The sequence below is a fragment of the Mustela erminea genome, chromosome 10 (assembly GCF_009829155.1).
Source record: "Mustela erminea isolate mMusErm1 chromosome 10, mMusErm1.Pri, whole genome shotgun sequence".
In the NCBI taxonomy this organism is placed as follows: domain Eukaryota; kingdom Metazoa; phylum Chordata; class Mammalia; order Carnivora; family Mustelidae; genus Mustela; species Mustela erminea.
This window is the reverse complement of record NC_045623.1, coordinates 90,572,030-90,599,850: the sequence shown is the minus strand read 5'-3', so window position 1 is coordinate 90,599,850 and position 27,821 is coordinate 90,572,030. Positions and strand designations below refer to the sequence as shown.

At 42.4% G+C, this 27,821-nt stretch overlaps 1 protein-coding gene across 5 annotated transcripts in view; it reads left to right on the top strand.

The window, feature by feature from the left end:
- CEP85 (centrosomal protein 85) overlaps positions 1-27,821 on the top strand; it is a 36,665-nt gene that overhangs the window by 4,287 nt on the left and 4,557 nt on the right. For 2 of the 5 annotated variants that reach the window (XM_032361736.1, XM_032361735.1), the window contains exons 2-13: positions 1,919-1,994; positions 5,340-5,492; positions 13,628-14,322; positions 15,133-15,266; positions 15,697-15,814; positions 16,794-16,979; positions 20,549-20,701; positions 20,931-21,082; positions 22,183-22,297; positions 23,178-23,228; positions 25,942-26,049; positions 27,207-27,432. In XM_032361736.1, the coding sequence (XP_032217627.1) occupies positions 1,940-1,994; positions 5,340-5,492; positions 13,628-14,322; positions 15,133-15,266; positions 15,697-15,814; positions 16,794-16,979; positions 20,549-20,701; positions 20,931-21,082; positions 22,183-22,297; positions 23,178-23,228; positions 25,942-26,049; positions 27,207-27,432 (2,146 nt within the window). In that variant the 5' untranslated portion in view covers positions 1,919-1,939. Of the gene's footprint in view, positions 1-1,918; positions 1,995-5,339; positions 5,493-12,456; positions 13,086-13,627; positions 14,323-15,132; positions 15,267-15,696; positions 15,815-16,793; positions 16,980-20,548; positions 20,702-20,930; positions 21,083-22,182; positions 22,298-23,177; positions 23,229-25,941; positions 26,050-27,206; positions 27,433-27,821 lie in introns of those variants that run through there. The other 3 variants (XM_032361738.1, XM_032361737.1, XM_032361739.1) reach the window with 3 other exon arrangements.

Genomic DNA, 27,821 nt, shown 5'->3' with positions numbered 1-27,821 from the left:
GACCCAACCAACCACTCCTATCCTCATTTTCACTTATTTTTTTTTTAAGATTTACTTATTAATTATCTGAGAGAGGGAGGCAGTGAGTGCATGCACACAAGCAGGGGGAGGGACAGACGGAGAGGGAAAGAGAATCTCAAGCAGATTCCCTGCTGAATGCGCAGCCAAACGTGGAGCTTCATCAAAACCCTGAGACCATGACCTGAGTGGAAATCAAGAGTCAGATGCCCAACTGACTGAGCCACCCAAGTGCCTCCATCTCATTTTTATTTATTTGTTTAAAGATTTTGTTATTTGAGACAGAGAGAGACAGAGATAGCATCAGCGGGGAGGAGAGGGAGAAGCAGACTACCTGCTGAGCAGGGAGCCCGACTCAGGACTCAATCTCAGACCCAGGACCCCAGGATCATGACCTGAGTCCAAGGCAGGTGCTTAACCAACTGAGCTACCCAGGTGCCCCCATCTTCATTTTTATGTGAAGGAACTGAGGTATAGAGATACTACAAAATTTGCCCAGCATTACACAGCTAATGAAGTCAGACTTCAAACCCAAGCTGTCTGATCACAAGTACATACTCTGAACCACTTCCCTGTATTGCCATGCCTCTCAGGTACTATGCAAATATAAGATATTATTTGCTACTGTTAGTTACAGTTATTTAAGGCTTTTGTTTACACAGATATTAATCAGACATTTGCTGAATTTTCACAGCCTACCATTAGAATAAATATAAATGGGAAGAAAATCTTGTGTTCCCAGCTGCGAATTGGGGTTCTTCTTATGACCAAGAATTCTATTTGTGCATCTTATTTATTTTTTTTATGCATCTTATAATTAACTTTCATTACTGGAGGAATTGGGGAATTTATGTTGATAATTGAGTCATAATAATACACTGTTGGTTTGGTTATTTAGTTCTTTCTCTACCCTACTCTCTCATCCTGCTTCCATGGCTAAGAAAATCTGTGGTAAAGTGTGTTAATTGAGAGTAATATTATGGGGCACGTGGGTGGCTCAGTCAGTTATGTGTCTGCCTTCAGCTCAGATCATGATTCCAGGGTCCTGGGATTGAGCCCAGAGTCACTGGGCTCCCTGCTTACTGGACAGCCTGCTTCTGCCTCTCCCTTTGCCCCTCCTCCTACTCTTATATGCCTGTGCCCCTCTCCCTCTCCCTCTTGATCTCAAATAAATAAATAAATAAAATCTTTTAAAAAAATAAAATGAAAATAATATTATTTTTAATTTTTGCAACAGTTGAGGAATTCTAGGACATATAGGATCAGTATTGAGAATCTCTATTTGGTTCTAGATTTTCTCTCATTTTAGGAAGAGAAATAGGATGGACTATTAGGAGTTGCTTTGCCTTAAAAAATATCTGTAGGAAAGGCACCTGGGTGGCTCCATCAGTTAAGCCTCTGCTTTCGGCTCAGGTCATGATCCTGGGATCCTGGAATTGAGCCCCGTGTTGGGCTCCCTGCTCAGCAGGGAAGTCTGCTTCTCCTTCTTCCTCCATCCCTCCCCCGGCTCATGCTTTCTCTCTCCTCTCTTACATAAATAAATAAAATATTTTTTAAAAATATATATTTAGGGGGCGCCTGGGTGGCTCAGTGGGTTAAAGCCTCTGCCTTTGGCTCAGGTCATGGTCTCAGGGTCCTGGGATCGAGCCCCACGTGGGGCTCTTTCCTCGGCAGGGAGCCTGCTTCCTCCCTCTCTCTCTGCCTGCCTCTCTGCCTACTTGTGATCTCGGTCTGTCAAATAAATAAATAAAATCTTTAGAAAAAATATATGTATCTTTAGGAGTAAAATATGTGGAAGACGAATCCTGTGTGGGTTTGACAGTTTCAGTTGAATGGGAGCGAGTTACAAGGAGTTAAAAGATAATGGAGAGCTCTGAATGGTTATTCCTTCATTTTACAGTTGGCTCAAATAACGGTGTTGATGGCCATGCAGGAGAAATACCCAAGTGAGAGGATTTCTCATGCCACTTCACCAGGTGAGTAAGCAGAGTTTTCTGACTTTTGCTGTGTTTTTTCGTAACAGAAATATCCTTTAAAGGAAATACATAGCAAACAAACATTCACTAAAATGCTGGTACTTGAAGAACAAAAATAATATGAGGCTATATTGAATAGAAAAACAGGCCTCTCCAAAAGAACAACTATTTATCTCTGGTCCTTCATGACTTCCAAGAAGACCACATGACTGATGGGGACGGGAGGACACATTAAGGAACAGAATGACTTTAGAACATAGTTCCATTTGAAATCAGAAAAACACAGCATAAATTACTGTGTTCTATGTTGTCTTTGTAGTCCTGTGGGTGGGTCAGTCATCTGCTAGCCCACAAAGATTGGAATTCTTCTTGGATGCCAACAGTCTCAGTTATGTTGTCACTAGAGACTCAGGAATTTATCTTTAGAATGGATTGACAAGATTTTGAAAGCTCAGTAGATATATTAAGTGGATATATTAAATATATATGTTAAATGTACATAAATATGTAAATAAACACAGATGTGGTATATTTAAATAGAAGGTAGGATAGAAAAGTAGCTTTTGGAATTCTGAGTTGTTTATGAAGAGAGGGGTACCTTTTTTCAACTAAGGATATATTTTATTTAACTTTAAAATCCTACAGTGCCTTACAGCATGTATTAGATGTTTGTTGTATTCTCCTGGGAGTGCTGCTTGCATAGATTAAGCATTTTGAAAAACATTTGTTGAATCAGTTCAAGATACCTTCAGCAAATATTTATTGAACGTCTGCTACATGCCATTCACTGTTTTGGGGCTGGATTGTATAATTTCTAATGACAATTATGTTATAACACACAAATTTGGGGGATGTAGCAATTTCTAACAAAACTCACTGCTTTTCTGATGACTTTGTCTTTAGTAGTCTTTCATTTGATTAATAATAGTCTTAATATTTTGATTAAAAATATGTTAGTGATAGGACATATGACATAACAAAAAAATTTCAGCTTTCAAATTTGAATTTTGAAATAAGCATAAGGCTCTGTACCTATACCAAAATACATTTTAAAAAGTTTTATTCATTTACGTGATCTCTAGGGCTCCTGGGTGGCTCAGTCCGTTAAGCATCTGCCTTCGGCTTGAGTGGTGATCCTGGAGTTCTGGGATCAAGTCCTGCATTGGGCTCCTTGCTCAGCGGGGAGTCTGCTTCTTCCTCTACCCCTACCCCATGCTTATGATCTTTCTCTCAAATAAATAAATAAAATCTTTAAAAAAAAAAAAAAAGTGATCTCTACACCCAGCATAGGGCTTGAACTCACAACCCCAAGATAAAGAGTTGGATGTTCTACCAACTTAGCCAGTCAATTTACATTTACAAAAATGTAAAATACATTTTTATTTTAGCAAATATCTCTTCAGAATTGATGTATGGAGTGAGCAGATAGAAAAGTGGTACTGGTAAAGAATGGAAGGTTAGTAGTGGTAACAAGAAGTAAGAGGCCAGAAAGATGGTAATAGAGGCCCTCAATCGATTTTCAATATTTTAGAAGGCCTGGAAATTTGTCTACTGGCTAGAGAGATAACACCATATAGACTTACCTAGAAGTCAAATTTCTTTCCTTCTAGCTAGAATTATGCTTATATGTACAGATAGTAACACCAGCTAATCTTAGCTAATCAAATGCTCTGATCATTGGGTATGTCTTATGAAAGATTATTATAGATTACTGCATGAATATAGATTCTTTCACATCAGGCAGTCCACTGTGACCCCAAGAATAAGTCCTTGGGGAAAGTTAGAGTGCCTTCAGTAGAAGGCAGAGGGTAGCAAAAGTAGAAGAAAGTGAGTTAAAAAGATGGGAGAAGCACTATAATTGGAAGAAGAGAATAAGGTGATTTGTGTTCCAATATCATTTGCTTCCCATAAATCAAAGAGTCTGTAGAACCTCGTTTTCTGATTTCAGCTAAAACTCTGACATTTTAAATGGATAAGTAGCCATCATTACGTTTTTGTCCATTTGTTTACATGGATCATCAGATACAGTTTAGAAAAATTATAGTTTTTTTTAAACAATAAATACTAGTAAATCAAGTGTTTATTGAATGCTTGCTACCTATGGCCCTCAAGTAGCAACCTAATAAAGTTCAGTAAATCTCCTCAGTCTTGGGGCACCTGGGTGGCTCAGTTGGTTAAAGGATTACCTTCGGCTCAGGTCATGATCCCTGGGTCCTGGGATTGAGCTCCCTTGTGGGGAGCCTGCTTCTCCCTCCCATCTGCCTGCCACTCTGCCTACTTGTTCTCTCTGTCTGTCTCTCTGTTGAATAAATAAATAAAAATCTTATTTTTAAAAAATTTTTTTTTATAAATAAAAATCTTTAAAAAAAATGTCCTCAATCTAGTTTTGTCTTACCCACTTAGAAATTTTAGTGGTTTATTTGCATTGCATTCAAAATAGTGTTAAACTCTTCAGATTGACTTTTAAGGCTTAACCTTGATCTGGATTCACCCTGCCCACTAGGTATCCCAGTTTAGTCAAGCAACGGTTTTCTTCTTTTTTCTTTCTCTCCTTCCTTCCTTCCTCTCTCTCTCTCTCTTCAATTTATTTATTTGAGAGAGAGCCCACATGCACACGAGTGGGGTAAAGGGCAGAGGGAGAGAAGCAAACTCCTTGCTGAGCACAAAGTTCAACATAGGGCTTGATCCCAGTACCCCTAGATCATGAATTGACTTAAAGTCAGACACTTAATCAGTTGAGCCACCTCGGCACCCCCAAGCAATGGGTTTCAACAAGAGACTGGACTGCCTGTTACCCTAAGGAGCATTTGGAAACATATGGTATATTTTCATGTTTCATAGTGATGGTGGAATAGGTTTAGGGCTGCTACTGGCATTTAATAGGGACCAAGGATGCTAAACCATCCTGACATGTATAGACTACACATTGAGGAATTGTCATGCCCAGTATGCCAGAAGCACCTACTGAGAAATCCTTTAATAGGAAAGAATGTGGATATTGTAATCAAAACAGCCTGGGTTCAAATCTTAGCTCTGTCTTCTGTTAAATGGGGTGATGATTCTAAGTAGATGAGATCATGTTGGTAAAGTGTTAGGACTTCTAGATTTCAAAAAATGGTAGCTACTGATAGATTCCTAGGTTCTTGATAAGTCTTTTTTCTGTCTGTGAACATTCTCACATCTCATGCTATTTCCATTCAAAATTAACTAATTTAGAGAAGCTGAAAAAGGCACAGGAGAGAGAATGATGCTGTTTTTTCATAGGTTTAAGTGCTTTATTTAAACAGTCTTGTGGGGTTACATCAACTGGTTCACACTAAAGATGGGAAATGCCGCTTGTTTCAGGTTCCGGTGTAATTCAAAAGGGTAGTTCCCTGGGAACTGAATGGCAGACCCCAGTTATCTCAGAGGCTTTTCGGAGTCGCTTCAGCCGCTGCTCAAGTGTAGCTGACAGTGGAGACACAGCCATTGGCACATCATGCTCAGACATTGCAGAGGGTAAGTTTGGATTACTGTTTTGATTACTAGTATGTGTTGTCCTTTTCAGATTGTGTTCCATGTATACTGTCAATTCCAGAATATTCATGACTTGGGCCCTTCAGCCAAGGAGTTTGCTTGATTTTTTTACTCTGTGTTTCTTACATTTGGCCCTTTTCTTTCAGTTTTTACTGTTTGTCCTATTTTAATAACTTTTCATAGGTTTCTTGTCCTCAAGTCTTTTTCCCTCTACTGCCAGGTTAATCTTTCTAAAAGCCTGGTTTTATGGTTTCCCTTTCCTGTAAATCCTCGACTGCTTGTTACTTGGAGGATAAAGTTCAGAGGCCTTAATTTTGTGATCTGGCTTTCCCACCCAATCAGACATATTTCTTACTGTTACAGAGTGTGGTGTTTTCCTATGCAATGAAAACTTTTTTTGTTGTTTTTGTTTTGGATATCTGAGCTCTTTTCTTCTTTAATCCAGGCCCATTTTTGTTGTTTCCACCTCTTCTTGCTCTTCCCAGCTGTGCTGATCTTATTTTTCAAAATCTAGTGAAGTGTCTGACTAGACTTTTCCCATCCCTTCCACCCATTACATCTCCCTCTCTGCAATCTTTTTATTTATTTTTATTTTTAATGTTTTAAAGATTTTATTTATTTATTTGAGAGAGAGAAAGAAAGAGAGCATGAGAGGGGGTAGGTCAGAGGAAGAAGCAGACTCCCTGTGGAGCAGGGAGCCCTATGTGGGACTCAGTCCTGGGACTCCAGGATCAAGACCTGAGCCAAAGGCAGTGGCCTAACTAAGTGAGCCACCCAGGTGCCCTGCAATCTTTTTTAAAAAAATAAGATTTCATTTATTTTGAGAGGGAGAGTGGAGAGAAAGAGAGAACAAAGCAGGGGGAGAGAGAAACAGACTCCTTGCTGAGCAGGGAGCCCTATGTGATGCCTGGGATTATGACCTGAGCTAAAGGCAGGCACTCATTCCACTGAGCCACCCAGGCACCCCTCCCTCTCTGCCATCTTGTAATCTTCATTGTGTCTGTCATTTGAGGGGCACTTAAATTAAGTAATAACTGTCAGACAGTGTTTTACAAGAGTATTTCTTTTTTTAAAAATTTTATTTATTTAAGTAATCTCTATACCCAATATGGCTTTGAACTCACAAGCCAAGATGAAGAGCCCCATGCTCTACTGACTGAGCCAGCCAAGCATCACAAGTGTATTTTATTTTTTCATTTAGATAGTGAGTTCCTAGAGGGCAGAGGAACTGATGGTAATAATAACTATTTATTAAATACTTTGTGATGGACACTATACTAAATTTTTTCTACATTTTTTCATTAACATCTTTGAGAACACTATGAAATATTATTTCCATTTTACAGCTGAGAAACCTGAATTGCTTTTTTTTTTTTTTTTTAAGATTTTATTTATTTATTTATTTGTCAGAGCGAGAGAGAAAGCACAAGCAGGCAGAGCGTCAGGCAGAGGCAGAGAGAGAGGCAGGCTCCCCACTGAGCAAGAAGGCTGATGCTGGACTCGATCCTAAGACCCCAGGACCACCACCCAAGCTGAAGGCAGTGGCCCAGCCAACTGAGCCACCCAGGCATCCCTGAATTTCTTTTTTTTTTTTTTTTCAAAGAGTTATTTATTTGGGAGAGAAAGAGAAAGATCATAAGTGGGAGGAGGGGCTGAGGAAGAGAATCTTCAAGCAGACTCCCTGCTGAGTGCAGAGCCCTACACAGGGCTAGATCCCACAACCCTTGAGATCATGACCTGAGCCAAAACCAAGAGTTGGACACTCAACCAACTGAGCCACCCAGGCACCTGGAGAAAGCTGAATTTCAAAGTGATTAGATTACTTGATTAAAGTTACAAAACTAGTCACTTTAGTACTTTATCAGATGTCACACCCACTATGATAGCTATAATCAAAAAGATAATAACAAGTTTTGGTGAGAATGTCAAGGAATTGGAACCTCTATACATTATTGGTGGGAGTGTAAAATGTTGAAGCTGCTTTGGAAAGCATTTTGGCAGATCTTCAAAAGGGTAAAACATGGAGTTACCCTATGACTCAACAGTTCTACTCCTACCTATATACCCAAGAGAAATAAAAGCATATATCCACACATAAACTTGTTACAGGAATATTCATAGCAGCATTATTCATAGTAGCCAAAAAATGGAAACAACCCAGATGTTTATCAGCTAGTGAATGGATGAGTCAGATGTAGTATATCCATATAATAGAATATTATTCCACAGTAAGAAATGAAGTACTAATACCTGTTACAAAATAGTTGAACTTTTTAAACATTTATGCCAAGTAAAGCCAGACACAAAAGGCCACATACTGTATGATTCCATTTATATGAAATGTCTAAAATAGGCAGATCCAGAGAGACAGAAAATGAGTGGTTGTTCAAGGCTAGGGAAGTTAGGATAAATGGAATGTGACTGCTAAAGAGTAAGAGGTTTCTTTTTGTGATAATAAAATATTCTATAATTAATTATAGTGATGGTTACACAACAATGAATAATAAAAACCATTGAATTGTACACTTCAAGTGGGTGAATTGAATGTTATGTGAATTATGTTTCAGTAAAGCTGTTTTTTAAAGAAAAGGATAGGGGCGCCTGGGTGGCTCAGTGGGTTAAAGCCTCTGCCTTCAGCTCAGGTCATGATCCCAGGGTCCTGGGATCGAGCCTCGCGTCGGGCTCTCTGCTCAGCGGGGAGCCTGCTCCCTCCTCTCTCTCTGCCTGCCTCTCTGCCTATTTGTGACCTCTGTCTGTCAAATAAATTAAAAAAAAAAAAGAAAAGGATAGAAATGTTTGAAAATAGAAATGGGTAAAAAAAACCAAACCAGTTATCTACTGTATTGACCCTTAGACACCTGGCATTTAATAGTTTGATAGCTGTGTGTATATGGCGTGGTGCTCATAAATGTTGAGTAGAACTGAATCATAGATGTTGTTGTAGACGGACTTTGAAAGTCATTTAATCCAGTTCCTTTTTGCTGGTGAGTAACAAAAATTCTCCAAGGGGTTAAGTAATTTGCCTGATGTCACACAACTAGTCAGATTCAGGTCTCCCAGCTGTAGTATTTTTTCTGTCACTTCTGTAATCAAGTGTTATTCTCAGTTTAGTTATTTGTTAAGGTTTTGTCTACATTGCAGTCATGGGACCTTTTTCATTTTGACTAAATAGTTCTTTTAAAAATCAAACAATGGTCTAGATTTCCCCCTATTAAATTTAGTGACTGTATTTAATTCAGTCATGTTGTTACACAGATTCTGTGCTTTTTATTCCTTTGAGGGGGGAAATATATTTCCAGTATAGTGTATTCTTTTTAAATTGTAGTAGCCTTGATGTGATGCCTTTTTTTTCCCTTTTTAAAGGATCCAAGGTGGGGCACCTGGGTGGCTCAGTCAGTTAAGAGTCCAACTTTGGATTTCAGCCCAGGTCATGATCTCAGGGTGAGATTGTGAGATTGAGCCCTTCATCGGACTCCACATTCAGTGCACTCTGCTCGAGATTCTCTCCTTCTCCCCCTACTTCTACACACACACTCCCTCTAAATAAATATATAAATAAATCTTTGAAAAAAAATAAAGGATCCAAGATGTCTTCTCTGCCATGTTTGTTATGTACAGTGGTCTTTATCTTAACCCTTGCTTATTGTGTCCGTCCATCTAGCTTGGTTTTATTAGGAGCCCAGTTGACAAGAACCCTTATGACTGGTATAAAATATAGTTCATTGTTGCATCTTCTTTTTTTCATCTTTAAAGTGAACAGGTTGCTTTTGATTCTACCCTTCATTAAAATGTTTTACCTCGAGGGGCACCTGGGTGGCTCGGTTGTTAAGCGTCTGCCCTCAACTCAGGTCATGATCCCAGGGTACTTGGATCGAGCCCCGCATTGGGCTCCCGGCTCGGCAGGAAGCCTGCTTCTTCCTCTCCCACTCCCCCTGATTGTGTTCCCTCTCTGTGTCTTTCTCTCTCTCTCTGTCAAATAATAAATAAAATCTTTAAAAAAAAAAGTTTTACCTTGACGAATTGTAAGGGATGGGGTAGGGGTGGATACTGACGACGTCAGAAGACTTTCAGCTTTTTGCTAAAGACTGCAGTAATTGGGCGCCTGGGTGGCTCAGTGGGTTAAGCCGCTGCCTTCAGCTCAGGTCATGATCTCGGGGTCCTGAGATCGAGTCCCGCATCAATCAGGCTCTCTGCTCAGCAGGGAGCCTGCTTCTCTCTCTCTCTCTCTCTCTCTGCCTGCCTCTCTGTCTACTTGTGATCTCTCTGTCAAATAAATAAATAAATAAATCTTAAAAAAAAAAAAAAAGACTGCAGTAGTTAACTGGCTTAGTTCAGACTCCCTTACTTCATAAACCAGTAAGAGATATAGACAGAAGTGATCAAGATTTAGTAATAGCTAAATCTACCCCTCACTAAGAAAGCGTGGTTTTTAGAAAGAATTAGGGAGTGGGGCAGAAGGTATGGTTGAAGAGAGTAGAGATTTAGAAATATGAATATCCTTAAAGTGGCAAAACCCCAATATTCTGGTAACTGTAGACTTCTTTAAAAATCACATATCCCATACACTAAATTTTGAGTCTTTGAAAATTGTAAAAGGTAAGTGGCCCTTTTGAAAATGAGTTTTGTGGGACACCTGGGTGGCTCAGTCGGTTAAGCATCTGCCTTCAGCTTAGGTGATGATTCAGGGGTCCTGGGATTGAGTACCACATCAGGCTCCCTGCTCAGCTTCTTCTCTCTCTCCCTCTGTCTCTCCCCCTGCTTGGGCTTATTCTCTCCCTCTCTCTCAAATAAATAAATCTTTAAAGAAAAATGAGTTTTGCTGTTTTGCTTCAAAATGTTTCAAAATACAAACCAGACTTAAGGTGTAACTTGACATTTTATAGCAGTTTGTCAGAATTGCCAGTTTTCTGGGTCCCTGGGTGGCTCATTCAATTAAGTGGCTATCTTCAGCTCAGGTAATGATCCCAGGATCCTGGGGTCCCTGCTCAGCAGAGAGCCTGTTTCTCCCTCTCCCTCTGCCTGCCGCTCTGCTTACTTGTGCTCTCTCTCTGTCAAATAAATAAATAAATTCTTTAAAAAAAAAAAAAGAATGCCAGTTTTCTTACTATAAATAAGCTTAATAGATAAGTGACATGCTGAAAAAGATTTTTATTTTTTTATCAGTGGATCAACCACACTTCTAGAAAGTTAGAAGTCCTGGGTCATTTGATACCTTTCCAGGCTTTGGTTTTGGCATTACTACTTTGGGGGTTATGGGCTCAAAACTGAATTTGGTGAGTCTTGAGAGTAGGTGGTGCTGTAGATGGAGAATGGAAGGAGGGGTTACAAAGTTCAGCACAATAGCAGTCCTTCATATGCTACAACTTCATGATCTTCTGTTCCATAATTATACTTTGAGAGCAGAGACCCTTGGTGAGAGTGAATATTATGGTGCCGTTACAGAGGGTTTCAAGTAGAGAGCTTGCTATTCTTGGAAGTTTTCATCACCACAGTCTACTTTAGCCTGTTGCCTATTCCTGTGTATAAGTTATGGGACATCAAAAACTGTGTCCTTAGCCTCTGAAATGTTCTTGGTCCTTAGAAGCAGACACATTTATCAGAAATTACTGTTGTTTTGTTTTAGTATGGCCTTTTATATATATCCCCAAGATCATCTAAGTATAGGAAATTAGATACTTTGCCTTATCCCATACATTATAAGGGATAATTTGGCATGTCCAAGGTTTTTGGGTTTTTTGGAGGGGGATTGTTTCTGTGTTTGTTTGTTTGGTTTTTTTGTTTGTTTGTTTTTTTAATTTTTTATTTTTTATAAACATATATTTTTATCCCCAGGGGTACAAGTCTGTGAATCGCCAGGTCCACACACCCCACAGTACTCACCAAAGCACACCCCCCCAGTTTTTTTGTTTTTTAAAAGATTGTTTATTAGAGCGTGTACATGGAAGGAAAAGGGAGAGAGAATCTGAAACAGACTCTGTGCTGAGCACAGAGCCTGTTGCAGGGTTTGATCCCTCAGCCATGAGATCATGACCTGAGCCAAAACCAAGAATTGGACACTTAACCAACTGAACCATCCAGGTGCTGCCTTTTTTTTTGGTTGTTGTTAAGATTATATTTATTCACTTATTTTAGAGCGGCGGGGTCAGGGCAGGGGCGCGGGGCACTGAGGGAGAAGGAGAGATCTCAAGCAGATTCTGCTCTGAGTGTGGAGTTTGATGTGGGGCTCAGACCCTCAATCCTGACATCATGACCTCAGCCAAAATCAAGAGTTGACACTCAACCAGCTGAGCCACCCAGGTGTCCATGGTTTTAAAGAGCTACTTACAAACCCATATGAGAAGATGGTAGCTGATGGTAGTAATTCTGGAAAAGATTATAGTATCTGTCCTCATTAGCTGAGTGTGTTCTGTGTTGGTTGATGGAAAGAAAAAAATGAATTAAATTGGTTGGCCACTCTTCATGGTAGATGTGCTTGGTTTGGAAAGAGTATTGGACATAGTTGAAAAAGGAAGACAGGTGCCTGGGTGGCTCAGTCAGTTAAGCAGCTGCCTTCGGCTCAGGTCATGATCCCAGAGTCCTGGGATTGAGTCCCACACTGGGCTCCTTGATCAGCAGGGAGCCTGCTTCTCCCTCTCCCTCTGCCTGCCACTATGCCTACTTGTGCTCACTCTCCCTGTCAAATAAATTAAAAGGAAAAAAGAAAAAGGAAGACATTTATATTCCTTGGCCCCTTACTCAGTTTATTCCCTGCTAAAGGTAATAGGTAGGGGTGCCTGGGTGGCTCAGTGGGTTAAGCCTCTGCATTCGGCTCAGGTCATGATCTCGGGGTCCTGGGATTGAGCCCTACATCGGGCTCTCTGCTCAGTGGGGAGCCTGCTTCCCACTCTCTCTCTACCTGCCTCTCTGCCTACTTGTGATCTCTGTCAAATAAATAAATAAAATCTTTAAAAAAAAAAAAAAAGGTAACAGGTATGTTTCCTGACATTACTATCTTGTTTGTTTGCAGCCCACTGCCTTGACGCATTAATTCCGTGACCCTATAGTCTTTTTCAGAGTAGCACTTGAACGTTGGAAATAATGTAGAAATGTGTACCTTTTGTAGCAGGTCTAATGAGAGAGTTGTCCTCCAAAACCAGGCAAGAGCTAAAGGAAGCAGAAATTGAGTATGAACAAAAAGTGAAAAGCCACAGTTGGATATAAACAAGGGGGAAGTGAAAGGCAAAATATAAAATAGAGGATTTCAGTGTGTACCCACTTGAGAGTGCTCCCTGTGCTAGAGTGAAACCTGAGAGTTACTAAGAATAACTTCACATATCCAGGCAGTCAGGTCTGGGGTGTGGGGGAGAGAATAGAATCCTGATTCAGATGCTGTACTCCCTGTCCTGGATACAGAGCAGCACTATCTATCCACTTTGCCTATTCTTCGGATAGATTCATTGCTTACCTTCACTGGGAAGCTTTTGGAGGCCACAGAGAATTCTGGCAGCCCTTGGAAAGAATATTTTTATTGGATTGGATTGTAGCTTGAGAGTTGCCCAGCTCCCAGAAGAATAGGACCTAATCCATTTCCGTTAAGTAAGTGGTTTTTTGGTTTTTGCTTTTTGGTTTTAAATTTGTTTCTCAGCTTTGTTTGTTGACTGGCAAGATTTTCTTCAAATAAAAAGGACAGTGTAAGTTAAAAATAAAGCTATTATTGCCTTTTGTTGATTTACCTTGTGAATGACATTTGAGATCCTAGAATACATGTTAACTTCTCAGTTAGGCTGCCTTTCTGCCTGATACTTACGATGATCGTTATCTATTCTGCTTGGTCTCAGTCAGGAGAGAACATCTGGCATAGCAGCCAAACTCAAAAAATCCTGCTGCTGGGGTGCCTGGGTGGCTCAGTCGCTAAGCAGCTGCCTTCAGCTCAGGTCATGATCCCAGGGTCCTGGGATGAAGCCCCACGTCAGGCTCCCTGCTCAGCAGAGAGCCTTTTTCCTCTCCCTGTGCCTACCGCTCTGCCTACTTGTGCTCTCTGTCTCTCTGTCAAATAAGTAAGATTTTTTAAAAAGAGAGGGAGAGAAAGAAATCCTCCTGCTTCAGTTCTGACTTACAGAAGATTATTCTCTTTGCAGATTTTTGTAGCTCAAGTAGCAGCCCTTCTTTCCAGCCCATCAAAAGCCACATAACCATTCCAACAGCCCATGTGATACCTTCCACTTTGGGGACCTCTCCTGTCAAGCCAAATTCTATACCTGCTGGACTCTCTTCCTCCAAACTCCCTTTGTCAGGGCTGGCTGAAAGTGTGGGGATGACAAGAAATGGAGACCTTGGTGCAATGAAACGTTCTCCTGGCCTGTCTAGAGATTTCACTTATCTTTGTGGTGCTACTGGAGAAAATGGAATTGAGCAGTCCTGGTTTCCAACAGTGGGCCATGAAAGAGAAGAAGAGGTGAGGAAGTTTGATATTCCCAATATGGAGTCTACCCTAAATCAGTCAGCAATGATGGAGACACTTTATTCTGATCCCCACTACCAAGTCCACTTTCACAACCCAAGAGCTGACACGAACAAGGAGTTATACAAAGTGTTGCCTGAGACCAAGAAGGCACCGGGCAGTGGGGTGGTATGTGAGCGGAATGGACCTCACCCTAATAGCAGTGGAGTGCTCCCTTTGGGACTCCAACCTGCTCCTGGCTTCTCCAAGCCTCTACCCTCTCAGGTATGGCAGCCGAACCCTGACCCTTGGCACCCACGTGAGCGATCTTGTGAGCTCAGCACCTGTCGGCAGCAGCTGGAGATGATCCGTTTACAGATGGAACAAATGCAGGTAGAGACCCTTCTTTCGTTGGGTTTTGTGGGTTCTTTGCAGATCTTAGAACTATATAGGTTTAGTCCCATAAGTTTTGACTCTAAAGAAAACATTTGTAAGACAGACGGAAGATGTTTATAGATGGGAAATGAAGGCTTGTGAATGCCATTGAATATGTTGGTCATCTAATTAAACACCAGATGGGTCCTCCAGAGTAGAGAGTTATAACAAGACCCCAAAAGGTGTGACATTAACCCTGATTGTGTACTTATGTATCAATAGGCTAGCTACTTTCACATACGGAATCTTAATTTAATCCTTGTAGCACTTTGATGAGGTAAATGTAGAAATTTACCAGGTTCTTAGAAAAAGTAATCTCTCCAGGGTCACAAAGCTGGTAAGTAGCAGAGCTAGGATTTAAAAACCATCTCTGAACCCGTGTTTCTTCCATTATACTAATTTTGTGTTTTAAAAAAAAAAGTGTTGTGCTGCTTAAGAGTGGGAAGGAAAAAGGCAAGACTTATTCTCCTTTCCTGGTTGGTGAGGACATCTTAGCTCCTGCTTTGCCTCTCTTGCCAGATAATGAAAGATAAGTGACCTTTTCTTAGAAACTAGAGCCTTCATGAGCAGGGAGTGTCCAATTGGCAGAAGTCTCCCTGGCAGGTTCTTTCCAGTCATGCATCAGAGCTAAAATTATTTCATGAACACTGGGCCACCTCAGCTGAGCCAAAGTGAGCCTTGACTAGAGACCCAGCTGGTTACTGCTCAGGTGCTTTCCAGGTGTCTGTGGGTCAAGATCAAGCCCCTCTGGGCCTCCTTGTCTTCCAGCTTCAGAATGGAGCCATCTGCCACCATCCTGCTGCTTTTGCTCCATCATTGCCCACATTAGAACCAGCGCAGTGGATCAGCATCTTAAACAGTAATGAACACCTTCTGAAGGAAAAGGAGCTCCTCATTGACAAGTAAGAGGTTAAGGGGTGCCCTAGTACCAGGCTCTGCTCTCCCAGCCCACACTGAGGGCACCTAATGAGGTCTCTCCAAGGGTAGCACATCCCTCTCTGTTTGGGTCTGTGCCTTCCTTCATGGTCAGGCTAGGTTGACAAGCAACCTAGTTCTGTATTTGAGTAATGGGATAGGCCAATTGTGTATGCTCTGGAGGGACTCTGGGAGTGCCCAAAGCAGGCAGCCAGTCCTTTGTAGCTGATCTTTCCTCATTTCCCCCAAGTCAGCTTTCTTATTTGCTCTTCCTCCTTCAGCAAGACAGTACTGTCCAGATGCAAGGCCTTTTTTGGTTTACATAGTATGAATTTTATCCACTTAAGGAAAGTGGGGGCTCATGTTGCCAGTGGGTTAATGTCAGTACCCTGGACCTCATTCTACTGGCTTTTGTAGGCAGAGGAAACATATCTCTCAGCTGGAGCAGAAAGTACGAGAAAGTGAACTGCAAGTCCACAGTGCCCTTTTGGGCCGCCCTGCCCCCTTTGGGGATGTCTGCTTGCTGAGGCTACAGGTAAGCATTGGCAGCCAGAATGGCATTCTGGTTGTCATAACTCAGTGTCTTCCCTTTGCTTGGTACTACTAGGTATCCAGGAGATAGAAAAGGGATCAAGTGATATAAGGTGCCCTTGCCCTTAAAAGGGTAGGCATCCTAATTATAAAACATCCCTCATTCTGCCTTTGTGGAGGCAGAAAAGGCTCGAGGGTAGAATAAGGTATGCCTTATTGGTGTCAGGACGTACTTGGGAAAAAAATGAAGGCAGAGCAAGGTACATAGTAAGCTTCTTGAACTGGGTGATGTTCTGGTAAGTCTTAATCTACTAGCTGTAGCCAAATGGAGGGAGAGGCAGAGGTAATGGGATTTAGAGCCATTCTCATTTTTAATTTTTCCATGTCTAGGAGCAAGTAAAGGTAGCCATATTTTCACTGAGGGCAGTGGCTCCTAGAAAAGCTTGCTTTGCTTACTTCTTCTGCAATATGGGCTTTTGAGTGATGAGTATTAAACAGATTATAGTAGTGTCTTTGCCACGTAGTGGGCCTGTCAAGACAGTGTTCTATCTTATAGAATCAGAATGTTAGAGTGAGAAAGACCCTTATATAAAATCTGGTACAGTCCTCTAATTTACTGGTGAGAAAATTGAGGCCCAAAAGTGAGAAAGAACTTTTGCCCAAGATCATATAGAGAATGAGTAGAGGAGAAAATGTGAGTGTGCTTCAGAATCACCTGGCGGGCCTGTTGAAACACAGATTGTTGAGCCCCATCCCCAGAGTTTCTGAGTCAGTGGGCTGGGAGTTGGGCTCAAGAATTTTTATTTCTGACAAATCCCCAGGTGTTGTTGAAGATGTTAGTCCTAGGACTACACTGTGAGAAGCACTGCTTGAGGAAATTCTTAGAGAAAGATGATATTTGACCACAAAATAGATCGAGGATAAGTAAAGTACATGGGACTGTAAGGGTGAGGAACCATTATGTATTGAGAATCTTTATGCAGGAATTGCAGCGAGAGAACACTTTCTTACGTGCACAATTTGCACAGAAGACAGAAGCCCTGAACAAAGAAAAGATCGAGCTTGAAAAGAAACTCTCTGCTTCAGAAGTTGAAATTCAGCTCATCAGAGAATCACTCAAAGTGGCATTGCAGAAGCACTCAGAGGAAGGGAAGAAACAGGAAGAAAGGGTGAGCTAAGGAATTGGTAGCTTTCTAATTCACAAAGGAGTTGGCAGTCAGCCTTCTCTTGCCAAATCCTAAGCTGTTTCTGGCCCCCCTCCTTGGAACTAGGAGGAACCAGTTGGGTGAGATCCTACATTAACTTTTCGTGCAGGACTGGTCTGTTAGAAATGGCACTCCTCCTTTTTGCTTTATCTCCACAAAATTGCCACAAAGTCCCTCACTGCCCCGGGTTGTGATGGGCCTCCAACTGACCTGGATAGAAAACCAGCCTGGGCAGTCATACCAGATGGTACTATTGTAAGATGTTTAAACATCTGTGGTAAATTTACATCATCCAGCCTGGTTTTCCCTTATTCTACCTAAAAAGTAGAAAAGAATTCCGTGTGTGCAGCCACTTTGGGAATTTTTAACATTTTTCCAAGGCTCTTAGAATCGCCTTAGGGTAAGATTGGTCATAGATGGAGCTGATTTGCTTCTGTTTCATAGCTTGCTGTAATGCAGATGTCTTGGAGGGCCAGTTTAGTAATGTTTAGCTCTGGACCACGTGCATGAAAATCAACAGCAGTGCTGCTTAAACTCTAATGTGCTGAAGAATCACTGGGTTATCTTGTTTAAAATGCAGATCCAGAGGCACCTGGCTGCTCAGTTGGTGGAGCGTATGACTCTTGATCTCAGGGTTGTGAATTTGAGCCCCACATTGGGTGTAAAGATTGCTTTAAAATAACATCTTTTTTTCTTTTTTTTTTTTTTTAAGATTTTATTTATTTATCTGAGAGGCAGAGATCACAAGTAAGCGGAGAGGCAGGCAGAGAGAGAAGAGGAAGCAGGCTCCCTGCCGAGCAGAGGGCCTGATGCGGGGGCTTGATCCCAGGACCCTGGGATCATGACCTGAGCCGAAGGCAGAGGCTTTAACCCACTGAGCCACCCAGGCACCCCTAACATCTTTTTTTCTTAAATAAAATAAAACACAGATCCAGATTTAGTACTTCTAAGGTGGGGTGTGCCTGAGGTCCTGCATTTTTATCAAGCTCCCAGGTGTTGTTGGTGTCACTAGTATATCAAGGATTTAGAGGCTTGTTAAAAAAGAAACTTTTAGTCAAAATACATGTATCTAAGTTAAATAACCTAATACCAATATAATAAAACTTAGCTCTGTACCCAACCCCACTCCACAAAGATTTCCATCCTTAACTCTTTTTCTCCTGTCATATACCTCTGTATTTCTGAGTATTATTCTTGAGGTTTTTGCTATTTTTGTTTCATGGGTGTAGTATCTTCTCTCTCTGATGACATTGATTATATCTTTTGGGATGTCTGCCTCTGCTTATAGTGTTGTTTCTTGTTTTTTTATTTTGCTTTGTTTTTAGAACGTGCTCTTTTGTTTTAGTATCTTTTGTATTAGAGGCTTGGTGATCCTTGAATGAATGGGCACTCATGTTTAAGAATGAAATATTTGAAAGCTGGGTAGGAGCTCTGGGTTCATGGTAATTTCCTCCTGGACTGCATTGTAGGATAATCAGATTTAGACTGCCTTCTCACTTGGGAACCAACTAATAATAGTATCTGAATGTCTTAAACAACTCTGTCCAAAAAAAAATAAATCTTCAGCCTGTTGCCTAGTTGGGAGGCCAAGGACAAGAATGCTTTTGGCCTTTAGGATCTCAATACTGAGAAGGAGATTAGGCTTAGAGTACCCCAGTTCTGTACATAGATTTTTACTTACACTTTAAACCCAGTGCTGCACTTTCTCTACTGTGACTGATATCCCTGTGTTTGGAATCTCCCTAATCTGATTTCTCCAGAGAATAAATCTCCACCAGTCTCCTGTTGGGAAAATCTATGGTAAAAATGGTATCCAGCTAAACTGTGTGTAGATTTCCAGTGAGTGCCCTGTTTTCAGATCTATGGCTGATACCTGCCACAGACATACCTGGTACTAAATACAGAGGTACTTGTGGGGTTTGAAGGGCACATTGTTTACCAAGTTGTCTGTAACTCCCACTGCAGGTTATAACCCTTCTCTTAAGTAATTTATCTGCTGTCTTTGATTTTCTATAAACACATTGAAATCTCTCATACATTTGTGTCTCCTATTAACTTTTTAAAATTAGTATTTTATTTCCTTTTTAGAGACGTAAATCCATCCAGTGGGAGTAATCCACCACTTTTTTTAAAGATTTTATTTATTTGAACGACAGAGATCACAAGTAGGCCGAGAGGCAAGCAGAGAGCGGAGAGGGAAGCAGGCTCCCCGCCAAGCAGAGAGCCCAATGTGGGGCTTGATCCCAGGACCCTGAGATCATGACCCGAGCTGAAGGCAGAGGCTTAACCCACCAAGCCACCCAGGTGCCCAGTCCACCATTTTTTTTAATTTAAAGATTTCCCCAACAGGAAACTGGATATTTATTCTCTGGAGAAATCAGAAGAGGGAGATTTCTCAAGGATATCAGCATTTTCAATAAGCTTCCCAGTTGAGTCTGAAGCATATTAAAATGTGGGAATCACTGGTTTAGAGCTCGAAAGGGTACAGGTTATACCTGGAGTAAAGCCTTTGGCTGATTTTCAGGTATCTACTCTTAGTACTTTCTTATCTTTGGATTAAATCAGGTCTTTGATTACTTTTGATATCAGGAGATCTGCATTTTCTCTGCTTTCTCTTGCTTCCTTCAGCATCCTTTTTTCATAACCCCAAATAAAAAACATAATACTGAAGAAAAGTCTCCATTCAGCAAATCTGGAGACTTGTGCCCACTCTGTGCCAAGCATCGTGCTTGGCACATCATATTGGGGCTATGATAATGAGCAAAATAGACACAGTTCCTTCTTCTAGAAGTTTAGAGTCTCATTAACCCTTCCAGATGATTGCTTAACTTTTATATCGTGTGGTGTTTGGGGACACCAGGACAGACCAGACCACTATAAATAACAAAGACATTCCTATTATTTGGGAAATTCTAAGAGTTTAGAAGTGTGGGCTGGAGAAGTACACAGCACTAGGCAGAAGCCAACCGTGTAGTCTGAGAGGCAGGGAGCCCTCCCTGAGGAAGGGAAGATCATAACCTGAGCTGAAACCAAGAGTTGGATGGTTAACCAGCTGTGCCATCCAGGCATCCCAGCAATTAAATATTTTTAAAGACATGTACATTGTTGTTTTAGATATAATGCTACCGCACACTTCATAGACTAGAGAATAGTGTAAACATAACTTTTACATGAACTGGGAAGCCAAAAAATTCATTTGACCTGCTTTATCATGATGTTCACTTTGTCACAGTGGTCTGGAACCACACCTGCAGTGTCACCCAGGTATGCCTGTATATAGAAGTGCGACCAGTTTTTAAAAACTGCCCAAGGAGCCCTCCTTTTCTGCCCTTGATTGGAAAGTTCAGGTGTGTTAACTCTGCAGTTAACTCTGCCCCAATCTTAAATGGTAAAATTTGATCACTTCCCTGCCTTCATTGTAGTAGAACATTTACAGTCCTAAGGGCAGAGACGGTGGTCACTTCAGAAAAAATGTGATGTTCAGAGTCCTAGAGGAGTCAGTAAAGACAGATTCTTGACACTTCTTTCCCTAGGTAAAGGGTCGTGATAAACATATCAATAATTTGAAAAAGAAATGTCAGAAGGAATCAGAACAGAACCGGGAGAAGCAGCAGCGTATTGAGACCTTGGAACGCTACCTGGCTGACCTGCCCACCCTGGAAGACCATCGGAAGCAGAGCCAGCAGGTAGCAGCAATATCTGGGCATATCTGGGGCAAGCAGGGAGTAGCCAAGCGGGGGCACTGTCTCAGCTTCTCCAGTACACAGTTACACTGTGGTTTCCTGAAAGGAAAAACCCAAAGGAGTCATGTCCAGACTCACATGTGTCAAGTTAGCAACTCAACTGCAAAGTTTTTGGGATACCCGGACAGTCTTCCTTGGCTTGTTGACCTAAGCATGGAATCTTATCTCTCAGCTTAAGGATTCTGAGTTGAAGAGTACGGAGCTGCAGGAGAGAGTGACCGAGCTGGAGAGTTTGCTGGAGGAGACCCAGGCAGCCTGCAGAGAGAAGGAGGTTCAACTGGAAAGCCTAAGACAGAAAGGAGCAGAATTCTCCACTAGACATAGGTAAATATGCCAGTGTGGCTGAGGAAAGGAGCAGAGCTAAGTTTACCCCACTCACTACCTGTGTGACTTTGGGCAAATCGCTTTACTTTTCTTTGGAATGTCAGTAATAGGAAAACTGCTTATGGGTAAGGAATAGGTCTTTGGGATGGAGAGGGGAGGATGTAGTGGTACAGTGGGGGCTTGTTACCATATCCTTTGGAAGGTCCAACCTAGTGCTCCGGCATAATACTGGGTAATAATTTCTGAGTATGTATGTGTTGAATGAGGGGAACCACTTTATAAACTGGGAAATAAGCTATCCGTATATTTGCAAAGCAGATCCTGGTGTTAAGAACTGGGAAAGGAGGGGGTTATCTACATTTTGAAGGTTATAAGATAAAGGTTACCAGGAACATCTGTTTCTCTTCAGCCCTAGGGATTGTTCTTGATGGTCACAACAGGTTCTAAGAACAAAACAAGATGCCATAATGTACTCTCTCAGGATGTCTTGAGAGCTTCTTACATATTAGTTGCCATTTCTCTAAATGTGATGGCTGTGTTTCAATAGCCTCTTGAACCAAATCCAGTTTCTAATGGGGTGGATTGGATTTCTCATCCCATATTCTATCACAGTGGCCCTGTTTATCTCAGCAGATGAACCATGATGTAAGTGATTGTGGGGATCTGTTGGAGGAGACCATTGGTTGGAGTCAAAAGAGAGGTTGGGGTCAAAGTCGACTCTGCCCTAGACTTTGTGTGCCAAGAAAAAAGGTTTTTTTTTTTGTATTTTCCAAAATTTCTGCAGTATACATGTATGACTTTTATAATCTAAATACATGTGATGAATGTTTATTTTTAAATATCAAAACAAATATAAAAGAGCTTTGGGCACGTAGAGAATTGGTGGCACATTAGACAGATGCTGGCATCTAGGGAAGGGAACTAACGCATTAGGCAGCTTGTGTGTGACACACCCTATGTTATAACAGACCTAACATTATGCCCAGCTACAAGTTGGAAGCACCTAAGTGTCTTGCCCAAAATATACAGTAAATAATGGAATCCGGAGTCAAAACCACATCCGTCCAACTAAAATTCTTAAAGAGGTCACTGCTTTTCAGCCTGCAAGATAAGCAGAGTGTGGAGGAGGCCAGTGGAGAAGGTCCAGCCCAACAGGGAGAAGGTCCAAAGGTGGAAATGGAGTCCTGGCAGAAAGAATGTGATTCCCTTCGAAAGGTGATCGAGCATGTCCTGGGAGCAATAGAGGGCAGGCTGAGAGGAAAGAAAAGATTGTGTCCTGGGAAGGAACCATGAATTTCTGGCCCTGGGCCAGAGCTTTCCTCCCTTTTCTGAGAAGTCACCCCTGCATAATCTTTCATTTAGGGATTTATCCTTATAACAGGCAAGCAGAGTTAGGGGAGGATATGCTTCTGAACATCCAAACTAGATGCTCCAAAATGGTGCATTGAAGCTTGGTGCATTTCATTCATGTTTAGGCCCCATACAGACCTGTTTCATTGGGCAGAGTTCTAACCAGTGAGGTGGCCCTAATTCAGCAGAGAAGAAAGTCTCCAAACCTGTTGATGAGACTGATGTCAGGTTAGCAAAAAATAAGATCCAGAAATTGTTCAGAGAATACCTGAGGTCTCAGAGGACAGGAAACTGGGCCTGTTCAGGTTCTCTCCTTAGTCATTGTGACCAAAGCTATAAATAATAGCATCCATCACAGCCCTGGATAGGATAGATTTCATTAAACTGAATTTTTAGTCATGTCCTTTACTGAAGAACCAGAATATTCTCTGGTTATATATGGAGTTCATTGCACTCATCAGGGTGGGATCCTCCTCCCCCGCAGTAGTGGTTATAGGTCCACACTACATTCCTGTTTAAAACTCTTTGTGAGTAGAACACAGAAATGTGAAGCTAGTTAGCTAGGACAGGGAGTCTGGATTATACTTCTGTAAGTAGAACTAAATTGTCTTCACCCTGGTTTCACTGTTGATTGCCTATAGCCAGTGGGCTAATAGCCAGACTACAGATCCTTGTGTAGCTTCTTGCAGTCCGACCTCACCATCAGCCCATGCTTATAGCCTTCCTTGATAACTTTGCCTTTCAGATTGTGGAGAAGCAACAGCAGAAAATGGATCAGCTGCGTTTACAAGTACAGGTGAGCTGGTGTCCTTGTGATGTGGTACACAGGACTCTCTAGAATTTAGCCAACTCTTTATTCTGTGTCATACAATTTGCTCAGTGTTGGGAGTATAGCAAGAATGAGACCCGATCAATGCTTTTCACCTACAGTCATTGTTGGGAAGGGGTTTTAGCACAGTCTTGTGAGCTCAATGTCATGTTACTTTGGGGGAACATGGAAGAGTCAGTCAGAGCAGGGGAGGTTAAAGAAGGATTTCTGGAGATGACGAGCCTGGAAGGAGGATGAAGAGTTAGCCAGGCAAAGAAGAAGAGCTGGATAGGTTGGTTTTGGAATTCCAGATAGAAGGAATAGTACTGATGGGAACTTGGAGGCATGAAACAGAGTTTGCACACAGAGTGGCAAGCAGTTTGATATTGTCGAAGTAAGGGGGTGTGAATAGCAACTGGGCTATGGGAGGGCTTCATCTTTCCAACTGAGTTTGCTTTTATTCTTTTGATAAGTGATGGGAATCTACTATAAAGATGTATTTATTTATTTCAGAGATTTATTTACTTATTTATTTCATAAGCAAGAGGAGGGGCAGAGGGAGAGAGGGGGAGAGAATCTCAAGGAGACTTCCCACTAAATGTGGAGCCTGATGCAGGGCTCAGTCCCAGGATTCTGAGATCATGACTTAAGCTGAAATCAAGAGCCAGATGCTTAACTGACTGAGCCCACCCAGGCGCCCCATGGGAATCTAGTATAGAATTTAATTTGGATGTGATGTAATTAGGTTTGCAACTCAGGCTTGAGTGTGGAAAGAAGAGTGGCATTTGGAGAGGGACAGGGCTGGAAGCTGGAGGAATATTGCAAATCCTGATGAGAGATGAAGGAACCTGGCACAAGGCAGCATAACGAGGAGATGTGAGGGAACAGATTTAAGTGAATTTTAGAAGGTAAAATTGAGAGGAATCAGTGATTGACAAGATGTAGGGAGTTAAAGAATAAGGAAAAATTAAAGATGACTCTTGGTTTCTATTCTTGGCCAGAGTGTGTGTGTGTTGGGTAGGGGGGTGTCCTTAATTGGATTCTCTCAAGAAATCCTAGGTAGGTATAAATTAAAAAATCTTAAAACAAAACAAAACAAAACAAACAACAAAAAAAAAGCAAGCAAAATATCCTAGGTAAAGCAGGTTCACTCAGTTTGTCTTTGGATTCCAAAAAAGGTTTTCACATCAAAACAACTGAAATACACTCACTCTGAGAACAGCTCAAAGCTGCAGTTCTGCCTTTGCCATCATGTGGGTCAGGCTGTGTCTGTCTAGTTCCCCTATTTCAAGTCCTGTAAGGATAGTCAAGCCTAGTGAGTGTTTATACCCATATAAAATCCCAGATTCTTGGTAGAGTTTCTAATGGATCTCAGATACATTTCCTGGAACCCACAGGTTCCACAAAGGTTGAAAAAGCCCAACACTTAAGTGGTACATTTACCCATGGTGAAATTCCTCAGGCAAATTAGGGTTTATCAGGTGAATTTGCTGGAATTGGATAGATTCAAAATGGCTGCCTAGGGTATTTCATGGTGATGAGATGTTCTTCTTTGGCAGTTACATTTTTTTATTAATACAAAATTGAAAATTCAGAAAACTTTTAAATACTTGATTCAAATAAGTTTCAAAATTGGGGGAGGGGATTGGAATGAATAGAATGAAAGGCAAAAAAATAGCAAACATAAATACCTCCCTCTCCCTGACCCTGAACATCCCTACACAAACACACTCTTACTCCCTCCCTCCCTCCCAACTAGATTAGGTGCCTGTGGGAGCGCTCTCCTTCCCTTTATCTCTGTCAGAGCATGTAGTATACAGTATTCTCAAGGGCTTTGGCTATGAGCTCCTCAAAGACAGGTATTGTTTGTATCCTCAGTATCCTCAGTGAGTGTCACAATAACTGCTCAGTAAATACCGAGCTGAACTGAATGGATATTTCCTGCCCTCAAGAAAGTTATGGGGGTGGGGCGCCTGGGTGGCTCAGTAGGTTAAAGCCTCTGCCTTCGGCTCAGGTCATGATTCCAGGGTGCTGGGATCAAGCCCCACATCGGGCTCTCTGCTCAGCGGGGAGCCTGCTTCCCTCCTCTCTCTCTGCCTGCCTCTCTGCCTACTTGTGATCTCTCTGTCCAATAAATAAATAAAATCTTTAAAAAAAAAAAAGAAAGAAAGAAAGTTATGGGGGTGGGTCGGAATCACATGCACAGCCAGCAAATGTACAAAAGAACCATGACAGAGGTATGAGTAGCAGGGAGGAGGATCTGATTTGCAGATCTGGGCCTTGAAGATTTCCTGGGTGACAGGCAGGGAAGAGTAGCCTGCGCAAAGGGGAAGGAGAGTACACAACAGCATTGGAGCTGGAGCCTTTGGGAATGAAGGCTTCCAGTCATTTGATGTGACTGGAGTGGAGGCTGTGGGGAAGGTAGAAAGATATACGGCTAAAAAAGAAGGTTAAGGGCCAAACTGGCCTGGAATGCCTTGCTGAGAAGCTGGCCTCTAGTGAGTTCATGGTCAGCGACTACAGGAGGGTTTCAAAGGGAAGTAGCAAATCAGGGCCATTCTAAGGTCGTCTCCCAGCCGTGTGTGTGTGTGTGTATGTGTGTGTGTTTATGGTGGGGTGGGGCTTTACTGTGTAGTCCAGGCCAGAGGTGATACCATCTGAACCAGATTTGCTGCTACTCCTGTGTCATCCTACCATTCAGACCCTAGAGCAAGAAGTGGCTCAGGAAGAAGGAACAAGCCAGGCCCTGAAAGAGGAGGCCCAGCGGAGGGAGACAGCGCTGCAGCAGCTACGCACGGCGGTGAAGGAGGTGAGCGGCATCAGCTTCGCTGTGGGGTGCTGCCTCCACGGTCCTGATTGCTCTGTGAACCGGCCCCGCATCCCTGCTTCCACAAGAGCCCTCATGTCTGACAGTCCCAACTGAGGTTTTTTGGCAGAAGAATGGGAAGGGACATTGCACTATCCTTTATTTAAAGGAATATTAATAATAATATTAATATTAATATTAATCCCATCTTAGAATGGCCATAATTACCCAGGAATGCTTTTTGGATGTGAGAAGTCTGTCTCTCTCCCTTTGTCTTTCTGTAGCCCCAGGTTTGTGGGGTTGGCGGGGAAGGGTTCAAGAAGACTGAGAGCTTGGTGTCCTCATGGAATAAACAGAGCTGTCAGCAAGGGGTGACCAAGTTCACTGACCTACAAAGGAATCTCCCAGCTGGGATTGTCACATGGCCCAGTGAGGGTGAAGGGCTGGGACTGGAGAAGGAATTGTATTCAGTGTCTTTAAATCAGAATAGAGGTAGGGAGGGGAGAATGGGTCAAGGTGTTAAGGGAGAAGGGAGGGAAGGAGACCTGGACATACATGAGTAGCTGGTCTTTATAGAGAAGCCTGACTCTACTGAGGTGAAGGTGTGAAAAGGCAGGCAGGACACTTCTAGCACTGTGTTCTCCAGCTTTCTGGTTTCTCCAACCCCCACCCAGTGGCTGGCTGCTAGCTGTATTGTTGTCTTTCTTGCCCCCTTTATTCCTCTCACACACTCTGATCAGGCTGGCCGGTGGCCACTTTTGTCAGGGTGGCAGGGAGAGATTGAAACCAGTGTCTCCTCAGATTTCACAGTTCACGTTAAGCCTTCTCTAATAGCCTGGTTAACAGAGTTGGCTGAGGGACTGGCTTCAGATAGAGTTCCGAGGGGCGGGAGTATCTTCTCTGGTTCCTGAACAGAAACCTGGAGGCTGGTGACTCAGAGTCTGCTGGGGAGTGGTTTCCTCTCCAGTGCTGGAACCCTACAGGCCCGACCTACCTGCGGGAGAATTTAGGCCCAATTTTGGGATTGGGGGAGTGCTAAGCCTGTTGGTAGGGGTTTAGGAGGGGGTATCACCTGTGACTCATACATAGCCACACACAGGTACAGATATTCTGCCCTTCCCTGGGCGTGGTTTAACATGTTTGCCCATCTATCTGCTCAGCTTTCAGTGCAGAACCAGGACCTGATTGAGAAGAATCTGACACTCCAGGAACACCTGCGCCAGGCCCAACCAGGGTCCCCGTCTTCACCAGACACAGCCCAGCTGGCATTTGAGCTGCACCACGAGTTGGCCAGTTGCCTTCAAGATCTGCAGGCTGTCTGTAGCATTGTGACCCAGAGGGCCCAGGGCCATGACCCCAATCTCTCCCTGCTCCTGGGCATTCACTGTGAGTCTTCAGGCTGGTCTGGGACGCAGGGAAGAGTGGCTTTCATTCTCTTGTCACCCCCACCCAACTTTCCCATCAGTTATGGTAATGTGTGAACAAGGCTTTGTAGGCCTGGTCACTGCCCGCTGGGAGTTAACTAACGTGTTTAGCAGAGTAGACAGTAAATCTGTTTTGGAAACAGATTGGATACCTGAATGCAGAACAAACAAAAAATGGCCCTGAGGCAGCAAGTTTTTAGCCCACTATTCCATTTGCTTTTGTAAAAGCATGCTGTGTCCTGGGATACCTGGGTAGCTCAGTGGATTAAGCATCCGACTCTTGATTTTGACTCAGGTCTTGATCTCATTCAGGGTCATGAGTTCAAGTCCAGCATGGAGCCTGCTTGAAAC